This window comes from Diadema antillarum, unplaced genomic scaffold (assembly GCF_040938485.1).
Source record: "Diadema antillarum isolate AM-2024a unplaced genomic scaffold, OU_Dant_1.0 seq00000070_RagTag, whole genome shotgun sequence".
Taxonomy (NCBI): Eukaryota; Metazoa; Echinodermata; class Echinoidea; order Diadematoida; family Diadematidae; genus Diadema; species Diadema antillarum.
In genome coordinates, this window is record NW_027271169.1 from 194,161 (window position 1) to 212,023 (window position 17,863).

Below are 17,863 nucleotides of genomic sequence, written 5' to 3' on the forward strand. Positions count from 1 at the left end.
ACTAAGGGAACCTAATTGGTGTTGACATTTTGTGTGTGATTGCCCAAAGTCACACAAGCCTGTATCTGACAGGTAAGCAGTGTAGATAACATGACATTTGAGAAATGCAGTACGTACCAGGGTAGTGCATATAAGTACAGTGTAGGCCTAATCATGTTCCAGCTGGAGCTTAACACCGCAGAATGCATTAGAAATTATGAAGAACTTTGTGATAATTATACTTCATCCATGTTGGTATTAAAGGTTAGCATAGCCGTGTGTGATAATTTTGTGGTATGCATCCTATTTCCCATTCCTTGAGTGCGTGACTAGATCAAGGAAAGGAAAGAAAAAAAAAAGATTAAAAGTACTTATCCATGTCAGGGACATAGTACAAGGTCACATTTTCACTGATTGATTATAGTTTCACTTTGGATATTTACTGAAAGTATTTTTTTCAGTCAGAAAGGTCTACATTGGTACAATGGTACAATTTTTTTGTAAGTGGTGGAATTTCATATACCCTAGTTTGGGCTAGTACAAACGTATCCCTTAGTTGGAGATGACTGAGTCAGGGCTGTCACAGATGGCTGAGTGTGATAATTTACTTTGTGTTCTCTCACAGCTAAAAATACCTGCATGCTATGCTATTCTCCTTCACCTTGTAGATACGGTACATTGTACCAGCAGCTCTATCCACTTCGACGGTGCACTATCCTAGTCTTGCATCAAGACTCTGTTTATGCCGGTTACATCATCCAGGCCCACTCTGTAGAAATCTGCAACCATGGAGACCTGTGACAAGAAAAGGACAATTGAGATGCGGAAGGAGTATATTGGGTAAGCATGCAAGACTACTGTATATGACTTGACACACTCATAATCAAAACTGAAATTCATTTTGGCAACAACGATTTGTTGTATAGTTGAACACAGACATTCATATTTATGATTTGAAATACAAAGAGCAAACACACAGGAATTATATCGAAAATGTGGTTGAAATGGAGAATCAGTTCAGTGAAGTGTTGGGTTAAACATTTACAGGGTACATCAGAATGTTTTCTTGTTTATTCATGGGGAAAAACTCCATTATTGCTCCTGTGTGATGAGAGTAAAATGTATTGAAAGTCCGACCTTCTGCAAACTATAGATATGGAATATGAATGATGGATCATCATTTACCTTTTGTACATGTATTATTTTAATTATTGCAACAAATCAGAACGTATGGACAGACAGATTGTATTAGCTTGCAATCATGCAATTTATGATGTGGAATATCATATCTGCTGTCATGGAATTGTGGGAATTTGACTACTGGTAGTAGCAGAAGTTCTGTCCCAGAGTCAAACTTGTATTCTTCCTCATTGTCTCTGTGTGTTGTTTTTTTTTTTCCATTGCTGCAGATCGCCATGCAAGCTGTGGTTCAAGGAGAACCCACTGAAGATTGTGAGGGCAAAGGGGCAGTACATGTATGACGAAACAGGGCAGAGGTACCTTGATTGCATCAACAATGTTGCACATGGTAAGATTCGTTGATATTATTTTGTAATCTTTACTTCTGTATTGACCACATTCTGAGATGCCAGACACTCCTATCTATGGGGTGTACGGAATGAAAAATACTTATGGCTCAGAAGATTACACGTTCGCAGGTGGAATCACAAATGGCAGGGCATGGCATGGCCATTGTGATTTTGTTTTTTAACAAACAAGATCCATCAAGTAGAAAGTAAATTAAACCCTCAAACGTTACAAGAAAACTCACCAGCAAAGTGTTGTTCAAGATTAGATGTGTATTAGAAAATAGTCCTTCAAGATGATGTTTTATCTCATCAGAATTTGATGTTCCCAACCAAGTGAAAGAAGAAGTAATGGAGAGATCGAACATTGGTGTACTTATGTTGCTTTTGTGAACTAGTGTGGCTGTGCAGGTATTAGTCCGTTGAAGTACCCACATCATATTGTAGCAAGTGATGTGAAGGGATCATATTATCCTACATACATTCTCTTAACGAGCCTTTCAAAATATCAGTGCTACTGTAAAAGTGGACATTTTTGCTCGCTGTGCACAACCAGAAACCAGCGCGAAAATAAAGACATGTAAATAGTTTTGCATGTCATATGTTCCATTAATAAAATTCTTCATTCCACAGAATTAAAAACTTGTGAGACTTATCTTACTTGCGCAATAATAATTGCTTTTACATTACTACTGACTGTTTAGTGATTTCTCAAAGTTGCTTGTTGAGTTGAAATAGGACAAAAATAATGTCAGTTGGATAAAAAACATAGCCCTCCAAAGAAAAAAAGAAAAAGAGGGAACAACTTTTGTATTAAGGTTTTAACTATAGTGTAATGTAGATTAGTCTTGTTATCGGTACTCAAATTATTGAAATTAAATTCATAATTTTCATGCCCTCCTAAAAATAAAAAAGTGTTTGTACCATGACGACCCTGTAAAGTAGCGTCTATAATTCCTGTAAATAGGTTTTATCATCATCGTTTTTATTTTACGAGTTGTTTACAAGTTTGTTTTTTGTAAATTCTTTTGCTTTTGTGCTCTGTTCCATTGGCCTGGACTATGTAGGAGTCTGCCATATTGTTCCGAACAGAGTTTTTTCTTTACTTTCAACTCAAAATATTATAGCATCACAACCAGCGGAGCTCAAATATTAGTGTTGTGTGTGCACAAAAAAATGGGTGTTTCAGTGTAAAGAGGCCGGCCTAAGGTTGGTCAGTCCATTGACACTTTTTAGTCATGACTTTTTATAGTACAGTTTGATGATGAATTACTGTGGGTGGTGTCTTTTCCTACAATTAGCCTATTTTGAATACTGTGTTTGGCATTGCGTTTCGGATGTTTTTGTTTGTTTTGTTTTGTTTTGTTGTTGTTGGTTTGTTGTTGTTTTTTGTGCATATTCTTTGACTAGCAGAAGTGACCTTGGTACACTGTCCGGTGTTCCTGTGCTGACTTAAGCCATTGGTTGGTCAGCAGTGGAGCCTGATAGCGTAAACTGTAAAAAACCAAGGGTAGACAAAGTACTGTATTACTGGTGGTGTCAGTTAGTACCAGTCTCTCATATAATCCATACCAATCAGCTACCAGAAGTTATCAGCAGTAATGCCCAAAATGGCTGAGAAAAGAGTAAATATGATCATCTTCCATTTGAGGTTTGGGAAATTTCACACCAATTTGGGTTGGTTGTCAATGGTCACTTCTGTTTATGTATTAAACCAATTAGCCGGTGATCTACCCTTTCCTGGTGTTTTAGCACCATTCTTACAACCAATTAGAAAAAGAACCATTTACATCTGAGGAATTTCTCTTCCTTAATCACAATCACCTCCTGAATTATTATTGAGTTATCTTTAGTACAGGTTGCGTACGTTGGGAATGTCTAATTTTTGTGTTAATTTACCAATGCCTTAGAATGTCTTTAGATCTACGCTAGGTCAGATAAGTTGGATTATCAACTTGGTGTTTGTTTCCATGAAGCCATGCTATAAACTCTGCAGTGCAGTGTATGTCAGCAGCCACCACAGCCATTGTAGTTAGCATACTGAGCAGTGGATGTTTTCGCTGGTTGCAATGCTGGTGTGGGCTTTGCAATCACATATTAAAGCAAATCTAGTAAGGAGCATCCACAGTCATTGTACTACATGTTGTACAATGTAACCTCACACTCTATCCCTCTACATTGATTAAAAATTCATCATGTTTTGTGAACCTGTCTACATAATGCAGAATGATGTACACTGTGTGCTGGAGAACCTTTGTTCATGGTTACTTTTGGTTAATGTTTGTGCTTGTTTCTTACATAAATGTACACTAAAAATTCTTGGTGGTGGGCAAGTGTTACAACACTTCAAATATATTGACACTCAAACAGTGGCGGATGGGGGGGGGGGGGGGGGAATGCACCAGGTGCACCCCCCTTTAATTTTGTTAAAACAAAAGAAAATAAATTAGGGGCCACGCACAACCCCCCCCCTTTTTTTTTACAGAATTCCTGGATCTGCCCCTGCTTGAATGTGTTGTTTATGAGAATATTTCGTACTAAAAGTTGTTGGTTTGCTTTATCATTTTATTATGCCTCCATCCGTAATCAATTTTGTGGACAGCATATCTAAAAGCCGTTAGAGGTACCCTAATGAAACTGGGCATGTATATGTATGAGTGGGCGAAGTTGTGTCTATCAACTTTTGGGTGCACATGCTCAAGGTCAAAGGTCAAAAGGTGAAGGTCAAATACTCAAAATTTCACTATTTCCCCTATATCTATGCAATGCATGGAGGTATTTTCTTGAACCTTGGTGTATACATGAACTACCAAATGAAGATTCCCCAGAGAGAGTTTTGGGTCATGAGGTCAAAGGTCAAGGGTCAAAGGTCAAGTGAAAATGTTAAAATTTCACTTTTTTGTCCATATCTCAAATATTTGAAGGTATCTTCATGGGACTTAGTATAGGCATTTACTGACTGGCAGTGATCATGTAGGGAATTGAGGGGTCATGGGTCAAAGGTCATGGTCAATTCATCAAAGTGTCATTATTTCCCTCTTTATGCCTCCGCCACGAAGTGTCGCCGGAGGCATTATGTTTTCGGGTTGTCCGTCCGTCCTTCCGTCCGTAATCAATTTTGTGGACATCGTATCTAAAAAACTGTTAGAGGTATCCTAATGAAACTTGGCATGTATATGTATGAGGGGGCGAAGTTGTGCCTATCAACTTTTGGGCGCACATGCTCGAGGTCAAAGGTCAAAAGGTCAAGGTCAAACGCTCAAATTTCACTATTTCCCTTATATCTATGCAATGCCTGGAGGTATTTTCTTGAAACTTGGTGTATACATAAACTACCAAATAAAGATTCTCCAGAGAGAGCTTTGAGTCATGAGGTCAAAGGTCAAGGGTCAAAGGTCAAGTGGAAATGTTAAGATTTCACTTTTTTCTCCATATCTCACAAATATTTCAAGGTATCTTCATGGAACTTAGTATATATGCATGTACTGACTGGCAGTGATCATGTAGGGAATTTAGGGGTCATGGGCCAAAGGTCAGGGGTGAAAGGTCAAGGTCAACTCATCAAAATGTCATTATTTCTCTCTTATCTATGCAATGCCTGCAGGATTTTTTCTTGAAACTTAATGTACATGCATATTACCCAATATAGATTCTCTTGGAAGTTTCATGCCTAAAGGTCAAAGGTCAAAAGGTCAAGTGAAAGTGCTAAATTTCACTTCTTCTTAAAACTTATAAAAGGGTCAAAATTGGGTACAAACCCTCAAATCCCTAAATACCTGCACTCTTAGACAGTATAGCCATTCATCCAAATAAACCTAGTTCAAGGATAGTGAGCACTCAATGCATTTGTGACAAACTTGTCATTTTAATATTTTGCCAGTTATGTGAAGCTGTCATCACACATTGTCAAGACATTGTGCTATAGACGTATTCAGAGAACCATGGATTATGGCGGAGGCATACCAGTCGCCATAGCGACATTTCTAGTATCTTATGCAATGCCAGCAGGATTTTTTTCTTGAAACTTAGTGTATTACCCAATACAGATTCTCTTGGAAGTTTCTTGCCCAAAGGTCAAAAGGTCATGTGAAAGTGCTAAATATCATTTCTTCTTTAAACTTATAAAAGGGTCAAAAGTTGCGTACAGATGCTCAAATCCCCAAGTACCTGCACTCTTAGATAGTATAGCCATTTATCCAAATAAACCTAGTTCAAGAAAAGTGAACATTCAATGCATTTGTGACAAACCTGTCATTTTGATATTTTGCCAGTTATGTGAAACTGTCATCACACATTGTCAAGACATTGTGCTATAGAAGTATGTGGAGAACCATGCATTATGGCGGAGGCATACCAGCCGCCATAGCGACATTTCTAGTTAGGTCTTGTGCTGGGTGATTCAAGTTTTTCATTTTTTCCCAACTAATTGCTGGCCTCTAATACTATGTGTGATTGTAATCAGGGGGCGTCCAACAATGACGCAGCCTCCCTTATTAACCTGTGTTGACCGCAAGGAAACATGGCATTGCCCTTTTGTTAGGAAATGTCAAGAGTACAAATGTACCTTGAGGCTTCCCATTATAGATTCACAGTCAATGGTTGTGCTGAGCATGGCACAACATCATGTTCTCTGCAGCTCATTTGTCCACGTCTGACCGTATGCTACAGCAAACAATGTGGTAGCATACTAAAGTCCTTTCAGTTCTTAAAAAAGACACTATTTACTATTGGGGACTGGACAGTGATTAAAAACACATTCAAGTTATCACATTTGATGCATGTGCAAATGTAGTTCAGAACTTTGTATAAATATCCTCCCGTATTGACATTTCTCAATAAAGCCACAAATTTAAGGAGATATCACTAATTTCCTCAATAAACTATAACTGTAGATGGTTTATTGTAGTTCTAAATGATTGTAATAAAACTATTTTTCATATTTTGTGTTCAACACTTAGCATTGATTATACTGATTAACATTTTTACATTGATTGTTTCTATCCCTAACTCATGTTTTAGGACTACATGTATTTTGAAGCACAAAAACTGGAGTTTTGTTTTGTTGTTGTTGTTTTAAGAAAGAAAGAAGAGAGAGAAAGATGGGGGAAAATGGGGTTTTGTTTTATCTGCAAATGGTAGATAGTGGCTTTAAAGGAAAGCAGTTACATTGTACATTGTACCTACCTCTTTATCTTGAATCATATCATTATCATGTTGTTATCAGGCTGGCTAATGTGTAGGAAAAACAACCCAATATGGGGAAGAGCTGTATGGTGTTCTTTATGTTATCATAGACAATTTCAAAAACATTTTCCACTTCAAATTTCATAGTTGATTTTTTGTTTATATAAGAGTATATAAATTGCAAGAATTTAGTTCTTTCATTAAAAAAAACACACAAACAATTGCAAAAGTATACACCAATTGCATTGAATAGATTTAAGAAGTACCCTGTCAATTTGCTCAGTGAGTATGATTTTCTTTGTAGCATTTTAATATAATATGTCCTCTGTCCCAACTTATGTGATGGTTATAATATGATTTCTTTTTTTGGGGGGGGGGGGGCATAACTTAAAGTAAAAAAAATATTAAAAAAAAAAAAATATATATATATATATACACCAATTTCTCTGCCCAACCTGCTTTGGACAAGTTTCTTCAAACTACTGTGACTGTACTGTGTTCTATTGATAATTTTCTTTGAATTTATTGGATTTTTTTTTCTTTTAAATGTTCGCAGAGGATAAGTTTTGCATTGCAACTAAAATCCAAATAACATCTGACGCATTGACAATAAGAAGTAAAGAATGCACGACAAAATCAAATTTTCCGTAGTCGCAAACCTCTAGACCCCTTATCTGAATGGGTTTGTAATATTGACAGTATTACACAAGAAGAGATAAGCATGGTGTTAGACTTGGCTAATTTGCATTGAATAGCTAGTGGTTCGGAAGGAAGACAGTACTTTATAGTAGGATTCAAATTAGTGTAGAGATTAATTACATAATGGCAGAAACCCCAAGAATATCTTTGGATTGGTATGGAGACCAAATCAGTATGAAGACCAAAGGTGGTCTGCCACAACAGGATGCAGGCCATTGTAACAGGAATTCAAAAGATGATGCAAGTGCCTTGATGCTTGTGGATGCTGTGCGTGCCCTTAAGATGCGTAGGTTGAGACGAGACGAAACAAGACAACCGTCTTGATATGATCAAAGGAAAAAAAATAATCTCTGGTTGAACACAAAGACCTACATTTCTTTTTATACATTGCACTTCCATGTCGCATGAGAATATCTGCCCAGCGAAATTTGTGTGAGGCCTCCAGCAGTGAAACAAAGCAGCAAAATCATGGAAGTTTGCACATGATGATACTGCAATAAAGAAAGTTTCAGCCATATGAATGTAGTGTGAAGTATAGTTGGGGGCTTACCTGGATATATAGCCTTTCTAGTCACTTTTATACATGAAAAGAAATTTTCTTCATCTCCTAACTTAAAAATGTACCAGATGGTAATGAATTTGACACTACTGCCTTTCTTCTGAAACAGATGCCATTGTTTTCAAGCAATATATCTATGTAGTAAAAGTTAATGAAAAAGATGCAGCAAAATTGGACTGTGCCATTACCATAAACAAATAAAAAAAGCAACAACCAAGGATTTATGAGGATATTTCTGCAAACAGTGCCACAGTTGTACATCTACAAATTCTATTTTTAGGTCCATAGGGATTGTCTAGTCTAACTACGTGCTGACATTCATGGCTTTCTAGATGTGTTCAATGTCCCTTGTCATTACTGAGCCCTTGGTAAAACTTCAACAGATTTTCCTTCATTAGGCTCTTCTTGTAGCTCTCTCCTTGATTTAAAAAATCCTCGCTTTCACCCACAAATAGCTCTGTCTATTACTCTTTGGTGTTTGCAAGATTCAAAACTGTAATATTGTACTCTCTATTAAAGCTGAGAAATTTCATAACTATTCATCAAGGCAGCTGCACACACAGTGAGACAGTGAAATTACAAATGACTGTACTGTACAGTATGTCAAAGAAAAAAATTACAATCCACTTTTCGCACTGATGACACCCAATATGATTAAACTGTCTAAATACGACTTCAGGGTCTTAAGATATAACATCTGAACTATATTTTGCAGAAAACCCCATTCAATTGGGTTTAGCGGTCACAGAGAAATGTGGATTGTTGTAAAGCATGTCATGCGTCTGATTCTTCCAAGTTTAGCACTTGGATGCTCTTGGAAAGGCAAATTAATGTGTGAACACAATGGACAGAACTTGGAGGGAAGAGATTTCTGACATCCTCTACAAAATTCCTCATTTCCCTTTGACCCCTGAAGCAAATCGAATGGGGTTTTCTGTAAGATGTGGGCAATGAGTTATAGTTTTATACCTTGAAATTGTATTTGGATTGATTGACTACTTTTGAAATTATCATTGCAGAAGATACCGTTGTTGTTTTTTTTTTTTTTTGACATACAATGTACGGTACAATGTAAATCAGTGATTCAGGGGATGAATATTATTTTTGAGCATTGATATCTAAAGGAGTAGCTCATTAGATCTGTGAATGGGGCCGTTTTTAGCATGGAGGGGCGGGGGTTGTTTGTAGATGATAATGAAAATGCTCAAATTCCCAAACAGTTGCTCTCTGAAACAATGTAGCTAGACAGATGAAATCTTGCTCAAGGAATTAAATATTAATCACGTTTGGGGTTGTGCCATCAAGCTTTCAAACGTGTCATTTCTTTTTTGTTTTGTTTTTTTAACCAATATTGTGAAACCGCTGTCTCCTACTGTCAAGATTCCCATACAACAGACCTATGGGATGATAATGCAATACGGCAGTGGCATACCAGTTACCATAGCAACATTTCTAGTTTCTTCTGAGTGTTTTGTAGAGACCATGAGTGAAATGAGTGATTTAATCAGAAATAAGAGAATAACCTGCTATGGCATTGTTCCCTTTGTTCAAAGTAAATCATACACATTGTAATGTATACTGGTAAACTCTGTTTGATGTCCTAAAGCTGTTGGGAATGAAGACACATGAGATCAGTTTTGATCAGTGCGTATTGATCAAATATATCACAAATATTCCAAGAGACCAGCAGTTCCTTGATGAATTCATTCACGGGCTCTGCTCGACTCTTGTCTCCTTTTCCCATATCCAGTTGGCCATAGCCATCCCCGTGTCGTCCAAGCCGCAGCTGAACAGATGGCCGTCCTCAACACCAACTCAAGGTTCCTCCATGACAACATGGTGATGTATGCCAAGCGGATCACCGAAACACTTCCAGAGAAGCTCAGCGTCTGCTTTTTTGTCAATTCAGGGTAGGGTTCGCTTCCGTTGATGCTGCACGAAATGCCACATTTCATTTTTTTATGAGTCAGTATTGCATGCACCCTTTCACCCTTTAGTTGAATCTGTTTCTCTAAAGCTTTAAACGGGATGGCCAGTAACTGATCAGTGGGAATCAGTGGGAATGCTGGGGGATGATTGTTCCAATACTTGTGGGATTCATTTAAGAGTACATTATATATCTATTGTTGTGTGAAAATTACTTGCTTCAGAATGGTCTCATATTCAAGTATGTGCAGTTTAGTGTTTCCAGGTTAGCATGCCTGTACAGTGACGGGACATTAAGTTCTCTTAAAGACACCCAGTCGCGAGGATACATGGACATATTTCAGCCGCGGGCGGCAGCACGTAAACTCGCTTCCGAAGTTGCTACGAAGCGAAATGTGTGTGTGCGCAAGACATCCCTAAAGCAATGTATCGCGCTATAGTATCTCGATTGCTCGCGATCGCTTGCTGAGCGCGGGACAGTACGTTTTGTGTAATGTGAGTGATGTTCGCATGAGCTAGTAGCTAGCTGCGTATACTTCGTACGACTACGCATTCTCTTCATCGCATCGTCGATCGTCGTCACTCGTCAACTATACTGTAATCATCAGATCAGATCAGATTAGTGAGTGCAGACCACATTATAATAGATAGGGTGGCCATCATGGACGATGATACATCGTCATGGGTAGCGGATATTACCGCCGAGTTGTCTATTCTGAACGCGGACGATTGGGTCGGAGACCCTGCCTGTATCATGTACTTGCCCTGGCGTGTGTACATAAATTCAGGACGGGGAAGCGACTGTGCCCGTGCAGGGCCAACGGCCAACGGCCACAGTTGCACTGCACATTTATGCAGTATTTTTGCACTCTTCATTGTTTTACTAACTAATATGAAGAAGGTGAGCGTTGTATCACCTGCCTGGAATATACTATATGTAAGAAGCAATGCCGAAACCCTTTCATTTGACTAGGTAAACTCACAGTTATAGTTCTGTCAGCTTAGCCTGGTGTGAATAATCTTTAAAAAAAAGACACACACACACACAAAGTGAACATTAAAACTCATAGATAAGTACATGACAAATAAGATGTAATGCCTTCTTCAGACAGGAGCATAAAGAAATTATTGTCTATCTCCCTCTTACACAAACAAACAGAACACTATTGTCTCAACAATACAGTGTGAAGGATAACCATTATAAATAAACCTATCACAGGTATCAGTATTTGAGGTTATGTGTGAAAAATGCCCTACAAATTAATGAAAATCGCAGACAGTAGACCTTTGTCCATAGTCAACTCAGTGTAACATCGCAAAGCCATTGTAATGGGTTAGCTTTCTACCAAACACTGATTAAAATACCAATCAGAGGCGTACCTTTGATCAACAAATACTGTATACGCTATATATTTCGCAGGGGTTTTATTTTCGCGAATTTCGCGAGTCGGGAGCTATTCGCGAAATCAACAACACGCGAAAATATTACCTTCCAAAATGAGTCTCTTGCCTTGATGATACGAACATTTCAGTACTAGTATACCATGTCACGGCTTACCGAACAGACCATACTGGCTAAGCTTGTTCACGCATGTCCACGTCTACTTACGAATACTGTAGAGAGCCAATCCATTATCGCAAGGGGACCACTCGACAGAAATCTAGCGCGATGGACTTAACCACTTCAAAAATGTCGAATTCTAACTTACTAGTTCACAGAGTTTGGCAAGTCTTTTTCATGCATTGTATAACTAATGTCATTCTTATTTGCTAGTAAGTTGAAAATTCACACTTTCTTTGCCACTTCATATTTTCTCTGGTCCCCCAATCGCGAATTTAACCACTCGCGAAATTGTGTGACAGCGGCAATTCGCGAAAATTTATGTACGCGAAAATTATAGCGTATACAGTAAGGGATGTGCCACGGATACCAATTAATCGTACTTGATGAAGCTCATACCTGTACATATTAGCATGTTACAAACTGATAGGTTCATATTGCCCCTTGACATATGACCAATATCTGTACTAGAATTAAAACAATAGATTCTTATGAACTGTTGTTCATCAACAACTTCCACACCAATCAACATCCCTATTAGACACTCCTATATGAAGATGTGAAGGTAAATAAAACTGTAACTTTCACGTACAAGGGTATTGTACGTACACTACTGTAACTCTGTAGTTACTACCACTGACCTGACACTGTCGGTGTAACCAAACTTTAACGAATTTCAACTGTAAAGGATCATTTTTTTTTTCTTCAGAATTTACATTTCAACATACTTGTAGAAATTCACATGAAAAGATGTACACTTCACTGGATCACTTGAATTTGGTTTCAAATTATTGGACCAAATGCATTGGAAGTTTGACTATAAATGCAACATAGATGCCTGAAACTTTTGCCAAGCTTATGAAAATTACAATCTTTATCAAAATTCCTTAACCAAACTTAAAATGTAGGGCCCCTAAATATGATGAAAGAGGAGACTTTGCTATACAGTTAAATCAATGGGGACAAACAGTATTTGAATCGCAGCCATGAAATCTGGCTATGCAAATTTAACCTGGATTGTTGACGCTAGCTGCTCAGGAAAGTGACCTCTCTGTATCTATCTAGATTCTACATTTGCACATGAAATACTTTAAATTCTCAATACTGTGATGACAAAAAACTTACCACTACTTGCGATTCCCTGACTAATGACATTTGCTGCCTACTGCTGGGTCAGTTTTTAAGAAGCGATAAACTGACCCAGCAAATGTCATTTCGATTACGGCGTTATCATAATTTGACATAAATGAGAACTTAGAGAAGTTTTTCGCGGAATTATACATAGAAAAATAGGCCTACTTGTCGATGAAACGCAAAGGCCCTAGCAGTTAAAGATAGATTAGAAAAAGTCATTCCACTTCAATCATTGATTCATGTAATAGACTTCTAACGTTACTTACACATCATCTGGATCTGGATTCCTTGAAGTTGTTGACTTGGTCAGCTGGGGTTGCTTGATTGGCGTAAGCCGTGGCATTACAATTCCACCATGCATGCCGTAACACGAATTTGCACATTCTAAATTCCTGCAAAACTGTTCATGCAACTCCAGCAAGTGGAAAGCAAATTTTTCATCGGCACGCTGACGCTGAAGCTTCCCCCTCTGCCACTGGTCTCTTACTTGTCCTAAGCAGGGAGGTGAGAGGAAACCTCCCTGTCCTAAGCATGCTAAGAACACGTCTCTCTGCGTTCTCCACTCGTCGATAGCGTCAAACAAGTAGATACGTTTTACTCGAGTTGGACGGCTGTTTTGATCTCCATTGTGAGGTTTCATTACCCGTACTAAACCAAAGCCAAGGCTAATCCGAAACAGTACACGCATACCGCACACATTATTGATATTGACATACCGGTACCGACGACTTTATACCAACTTTGTTATGTTCCGATCCGGCCCAACATACTGTAACACAGCTGACGCAGCAGACAATTGCCAATGAGATCAAAACAACCCGCCATATGGCCATGAGCATTGCAACTTGCTATACATGAAGTTTAGAGTTTTAATATTTCTTCATCAAAGCATATTTATAAATACCAAATATTAAACAACGTAATATATGAATGATTTAAAATATTGCTATATAATATTTTCAGACATTTTAAAATATTATTGCTTAGATTGCTGAAATTGGCACCATAGTGCAAATAACAGAGACTGCAGCCAGATATGTACGTACGTACACCACACAGCTCTACTGTTGTGTCGCGACGGGGACCCGTAGGAGAGATTTTCATGCACATGGCTGTTGTGCGGTTTTGTGTGTGCACCCATTCGGCCCCATTCGGTAGGTATTCGGGCGTCCATGTTGAAATTACAGTGGACGGCTCGCACGGCTCTCGTGCCCCATCTGGTTTTCGCTGGTGCGCTGCGTAGCGTCGTGTTCAGCATTCGGTACGTATGGGGGTACAATAACGGGAGGAGCAGCTTGTCGTGCTTTTCTACTGAGCTGCGAATCGCCTGCGACGACCGATTGCCTTTAAATGCATGTTGTTCTCTATCCTGTTTTTTAAGCACTTGACAATCAGCTCATGCCATTTATTTCAATTCTACTGAACAAATTGGTGGATGTGGCCCGTCACCTAGCCTTTTCCAAAGACCCTCTCACTAAACAAATTTGTGCTAGAGAAGTGAGAGCAGAGAGTTGTCATGTGAGATAGAGTCAAGTCACCACCAAGAGGCAAGCCCTAACAAGAAGGCCCATATAGAGTCTAGCCAAGTCTCTATTAAACATACTGTTGGAATAACCAGTTTTTGCTTCAAGCTCTGTGGGCAAAAATCATAACTAGTCACCAGGGCCCCATTTTATCAAAAGATAAAATCGATTTTATATTTCCTTACCACACTGGCTGCCATAGACTTACAGTTGAAATCAACTAATATAATCAATTTTAACTCTTCATAAAACAGGGCCCAGAACAGATTGCATATAAGCTTGTGCATATCTACAGTGATGCTATTCGCACTTGATTTTACATGGCCACATGACATGATTTCACTGAAATGTAACAAAGTGTCAAAAGTAACAGCATATATTTACCTCTTACCCAACCTTAGAGACTCAGGTGCAAGTATTGTTGTGCAATGTTTATGGGTAATTTATGCATGATATGAATTTATTATATTTGGCATTATGAAGCTATGCCAGTGCTCTGCAGTGACTTGCAAAATTTTTGCAAATGTATGCAGTGGTTTCAGATCAGAAAACTGATATTTTTAGTACCGGTATATGTTTGGATATAAACTCCAAATTTTATTGTCCGAGAATGGAAATTCTTTTTGCCCAATTGATCGTGGGCCCGGCAGCCACTGAGCAGCACCAGATCGACGTTGCTCTAACCTTTTCAACTGTTGAACGGCAAACAAGGTAGCAGCAACTCCCATCTTTTAACGTCTTTTGGTATGACGCGGCCGGGGTTTGAACCCATGACCTCCCGATTGTGAGGGCGGCCGCTCTACTCACCGAGCCAACACTATATCTACATGGATTGTTGGGTTTAAAGGGATGGTACAGTCTTGGTGGAGATGAGAATTGGGCTTTTAACTTTTTGCGAGATACCAAGAAAACACTTATGATATAGTACAGAACATACCATTTTAAGAGGAATTCAAAGTTTATTTGATGAAAATCGGGTTTGGAATGACTGAAACATCAAAAAACAAAGTAAAACAAAGTGATCGTAGTAAAGTGTGGGTCCCACGCTTTATTAGAATCGCTCTTTTTTTGGATATCTCAGCCATTTCAAAACCAATTTTCATCAAATAAACATTGAATTCCTCATAGAATTACATGCTCTTTCAATTTCATAAGAGGTTTCTCATTATCTCACCAAAAAATGTCAGAAACCTAAATTAGGTCTCTACCAAAATTAATGATCCCTTTAAGACAATGGAAGGAGGCACAGGAATGACACATTCACAGGGTATTTCACCTCGAGTAGTACCATATTAACTGAATAAGTTGGAGCTGGCCCAAATTGATTTTGTTGTCATGTTCTGGTTTCAATAATTGCAAATTATATACTGGCTTCTGCACAGACATTGTACAGACTCTGCTCTGTAAGTGTGTGTAATTACTACATACACAGTTTACTTTGTTTTCATCTGTCACAGTTTCTGCAAGATATGATAAATGTAAGGCATCTACAGTATGTTATGGTTAGTTGATCATTAATGGAAGCTGTCTGTTGGTGCAGTACCTGTGGTATACTAGACTTTACATTATTTTACATAGTCATAAGTGCCTTCAGTGTGCATATTGAATCTTGTATCTTTCCTGCACATCACCAATACAATTTGCCTTCCAAGGTAATGCAGGACTTGCAAAACCAAATCTTCAAACAACAGGCATCTTGTAGAAAGCCCGTATTGCTCTTTCCCCTCAAAGTGCCAAAGTTGAACTCACATCTTTATTGCCACTGGGCTGGTATAATTACATGTACACAGTTAAAGGCACTCAGTCGTGGCGAGTGGTTTGTGCGGCACAGAGACGAACGCAACACGCTGCCTCCCCCATTCTATATCAAATGTAGTGACCCCGAATAAGAATAGCGCTGGCTCAATGGGTCAGCGAACAAAACGCGTAGGCTACAAGAGCGCTCTCTGTGCTAATCTCCTAACCCAAAATGGCTGTCCGAGCGAGCCACGTGAGCTTCCGAATGGACGCACACACTCAGTGCGCATGCGCATGAAGAGAGGCCAAAAGAGCCATGCGTCTTCTGGCCTCTCTCCTCCAATCACCGCAGCTCGCGGTGACAATATTTGTGTATGATGCATACACACACACACGCGTCTTCTGGCCTCTCTCCTCCAATCACCGCAGCTCGCGGTGACAATGTTTGTGTATGATGCGTACACACACATGCACACACACACATGTATCTCAGTGGCAGCATTGATGTCCCGCACGTTTATGGATATAGCACCGAGTCTGGCATTGCGCAATTGCATGCACAAACTTCGGTCGTTCGGAGTTTACGTACTATTAGGGATGGCGATCGGCTGCCTTTAAAGGCTGCCAGTCCACTGGAGTTGATTATGTAATAATTGGTTGCATAACATTTAGGCCTACCATTGGCTCTGAGTTTTACCTACTCATTTATTTTAGCACCAAGCATATTATTATGAAGTCTTTCAGAATCAGAGCTTGTTGGAAATGTAAACAAAACAGAAGGAAAGAAAAGCACTGTCTTGTCTGTGTGGATGTCTGTGTGGCTGTCTAATCCACTATTAATCATTCTTTGTTTTGTTTGCAGCAAGGTTCACTGTGTTTGTCTTGTGTGTCATCAATGCCCAACTGCATTCTATGAAATATTAATCACAATATCATTCTATTTTGTTGTTCTTTTTTTTTTCAGTAGTGTGTGTGTGTGTGTGTGTGTGTGTGTGTGTGTGTGTGTGCTGGTAAGATACAATGCAGTTAACCTAATCACCTCATGTAACTGTCCTTTCTGTACTGTAACATTCCAATTTACTCTATCCAATTTACTCCATCTGACACAACCTTTCTGCAAGACCTTTTCTTCTTTGTATCCGAATCTCCTTTGGAAACAATCCAACTAGTCGCACTTAAGAGTTCCTTAGTGTGCTTGAAAGATAGCAGCGTATTTCGACATTGAGTGCTGAGTAGGTATATTTATAGAGAGAAGTAATGAGCTCTATCTATCAACCCAAAGGTTTACAAAGAAAGAGCTCAAAGTGTGGAATGTTATGCAGTAGCATCATTGGATATAATGAGATATGGAGAAAAGGGTGTGTCATTGTGTCAGTAAACACTTGAGACAAAAAGTTCACTCAGGTCTTCTGAAAATGAGATATATGATACTGCTGTTATTACCCAAACAGTGAAGATAAGCATTCAGAGTGCAGTGCAACACACTTCTTGTCTCCAAGAAGCTGTGTTTGAAGCGATGGAGGTCTGTGCAACAAAAGTTTGGGCCCTATGAAGTGACCTCCCATCTATTGTTTTGAGTCCTGAAGTCCTAATGCAAGTAATTTACCCAGAGCTGATTCCCCCCCCCCCCCCCATCAAGTATTGTCATGATTATGGGCTCCTTGACTCAGCATCATACTTTAAAATGTGTGCATACCGGTGGCTTGTTTGATTTGGGTTTTTCATGCCTGCGTCACAAAGTGTTGCCAGATGCACTGTTTTCAACTGCATCACAGATATTTCTTCTGCAATATGCTCCTGACCAAACATTTGCAATGCAGGCATTTGTGCCCTTGTTCTCTGTAAAGCACTTTGATCGCTTTACAAAACAGACAAAATAAGCCAGTTCGGAGTTAGCGCATGGGCACATTGGTACAAATGACCTTTTTTTTTTTTCTCAGTCGGTTAAGGGCACTTAACTCATTTTCAACGCAACATGATGCATTTATAAATAAGCTTTATGTAACAATCTATGAGATTCATCAATCCTGTTCAA

General features: G+C 38.9%; 1 protein-coding gene across 1 annotated transcript in view; it reads left to right on the top strand.

Moving 5' to 3' along the window:
- Nucleotides 1-376: 376 nt before the first annotated feature.
- LOC139725993 (5-phosphohydroxy-L-lysine phospho-lyase-like) overlaps nt 377-17,863 on the top strand; it is a 37,546-nt gene continuing 20,059 nt past the window's right edge. The window contains exons 1-3 of the mRNA XM_071637075.1: nt 377-819; nt 1,389-1,507; nt 9,698-9,857. Of these exons, the coding sequence (XP_071493176.1) occupies nt 767-819; nt 1,389-1,507; nt 9,698-9,857 (332 nt within the window). The 5' untranslated portion in view covers nt 377-766. The remainder of the gene's footprint in view (nt 820-1,388; nt 1,508-9,697; nt 9,858-17,863) is intronic.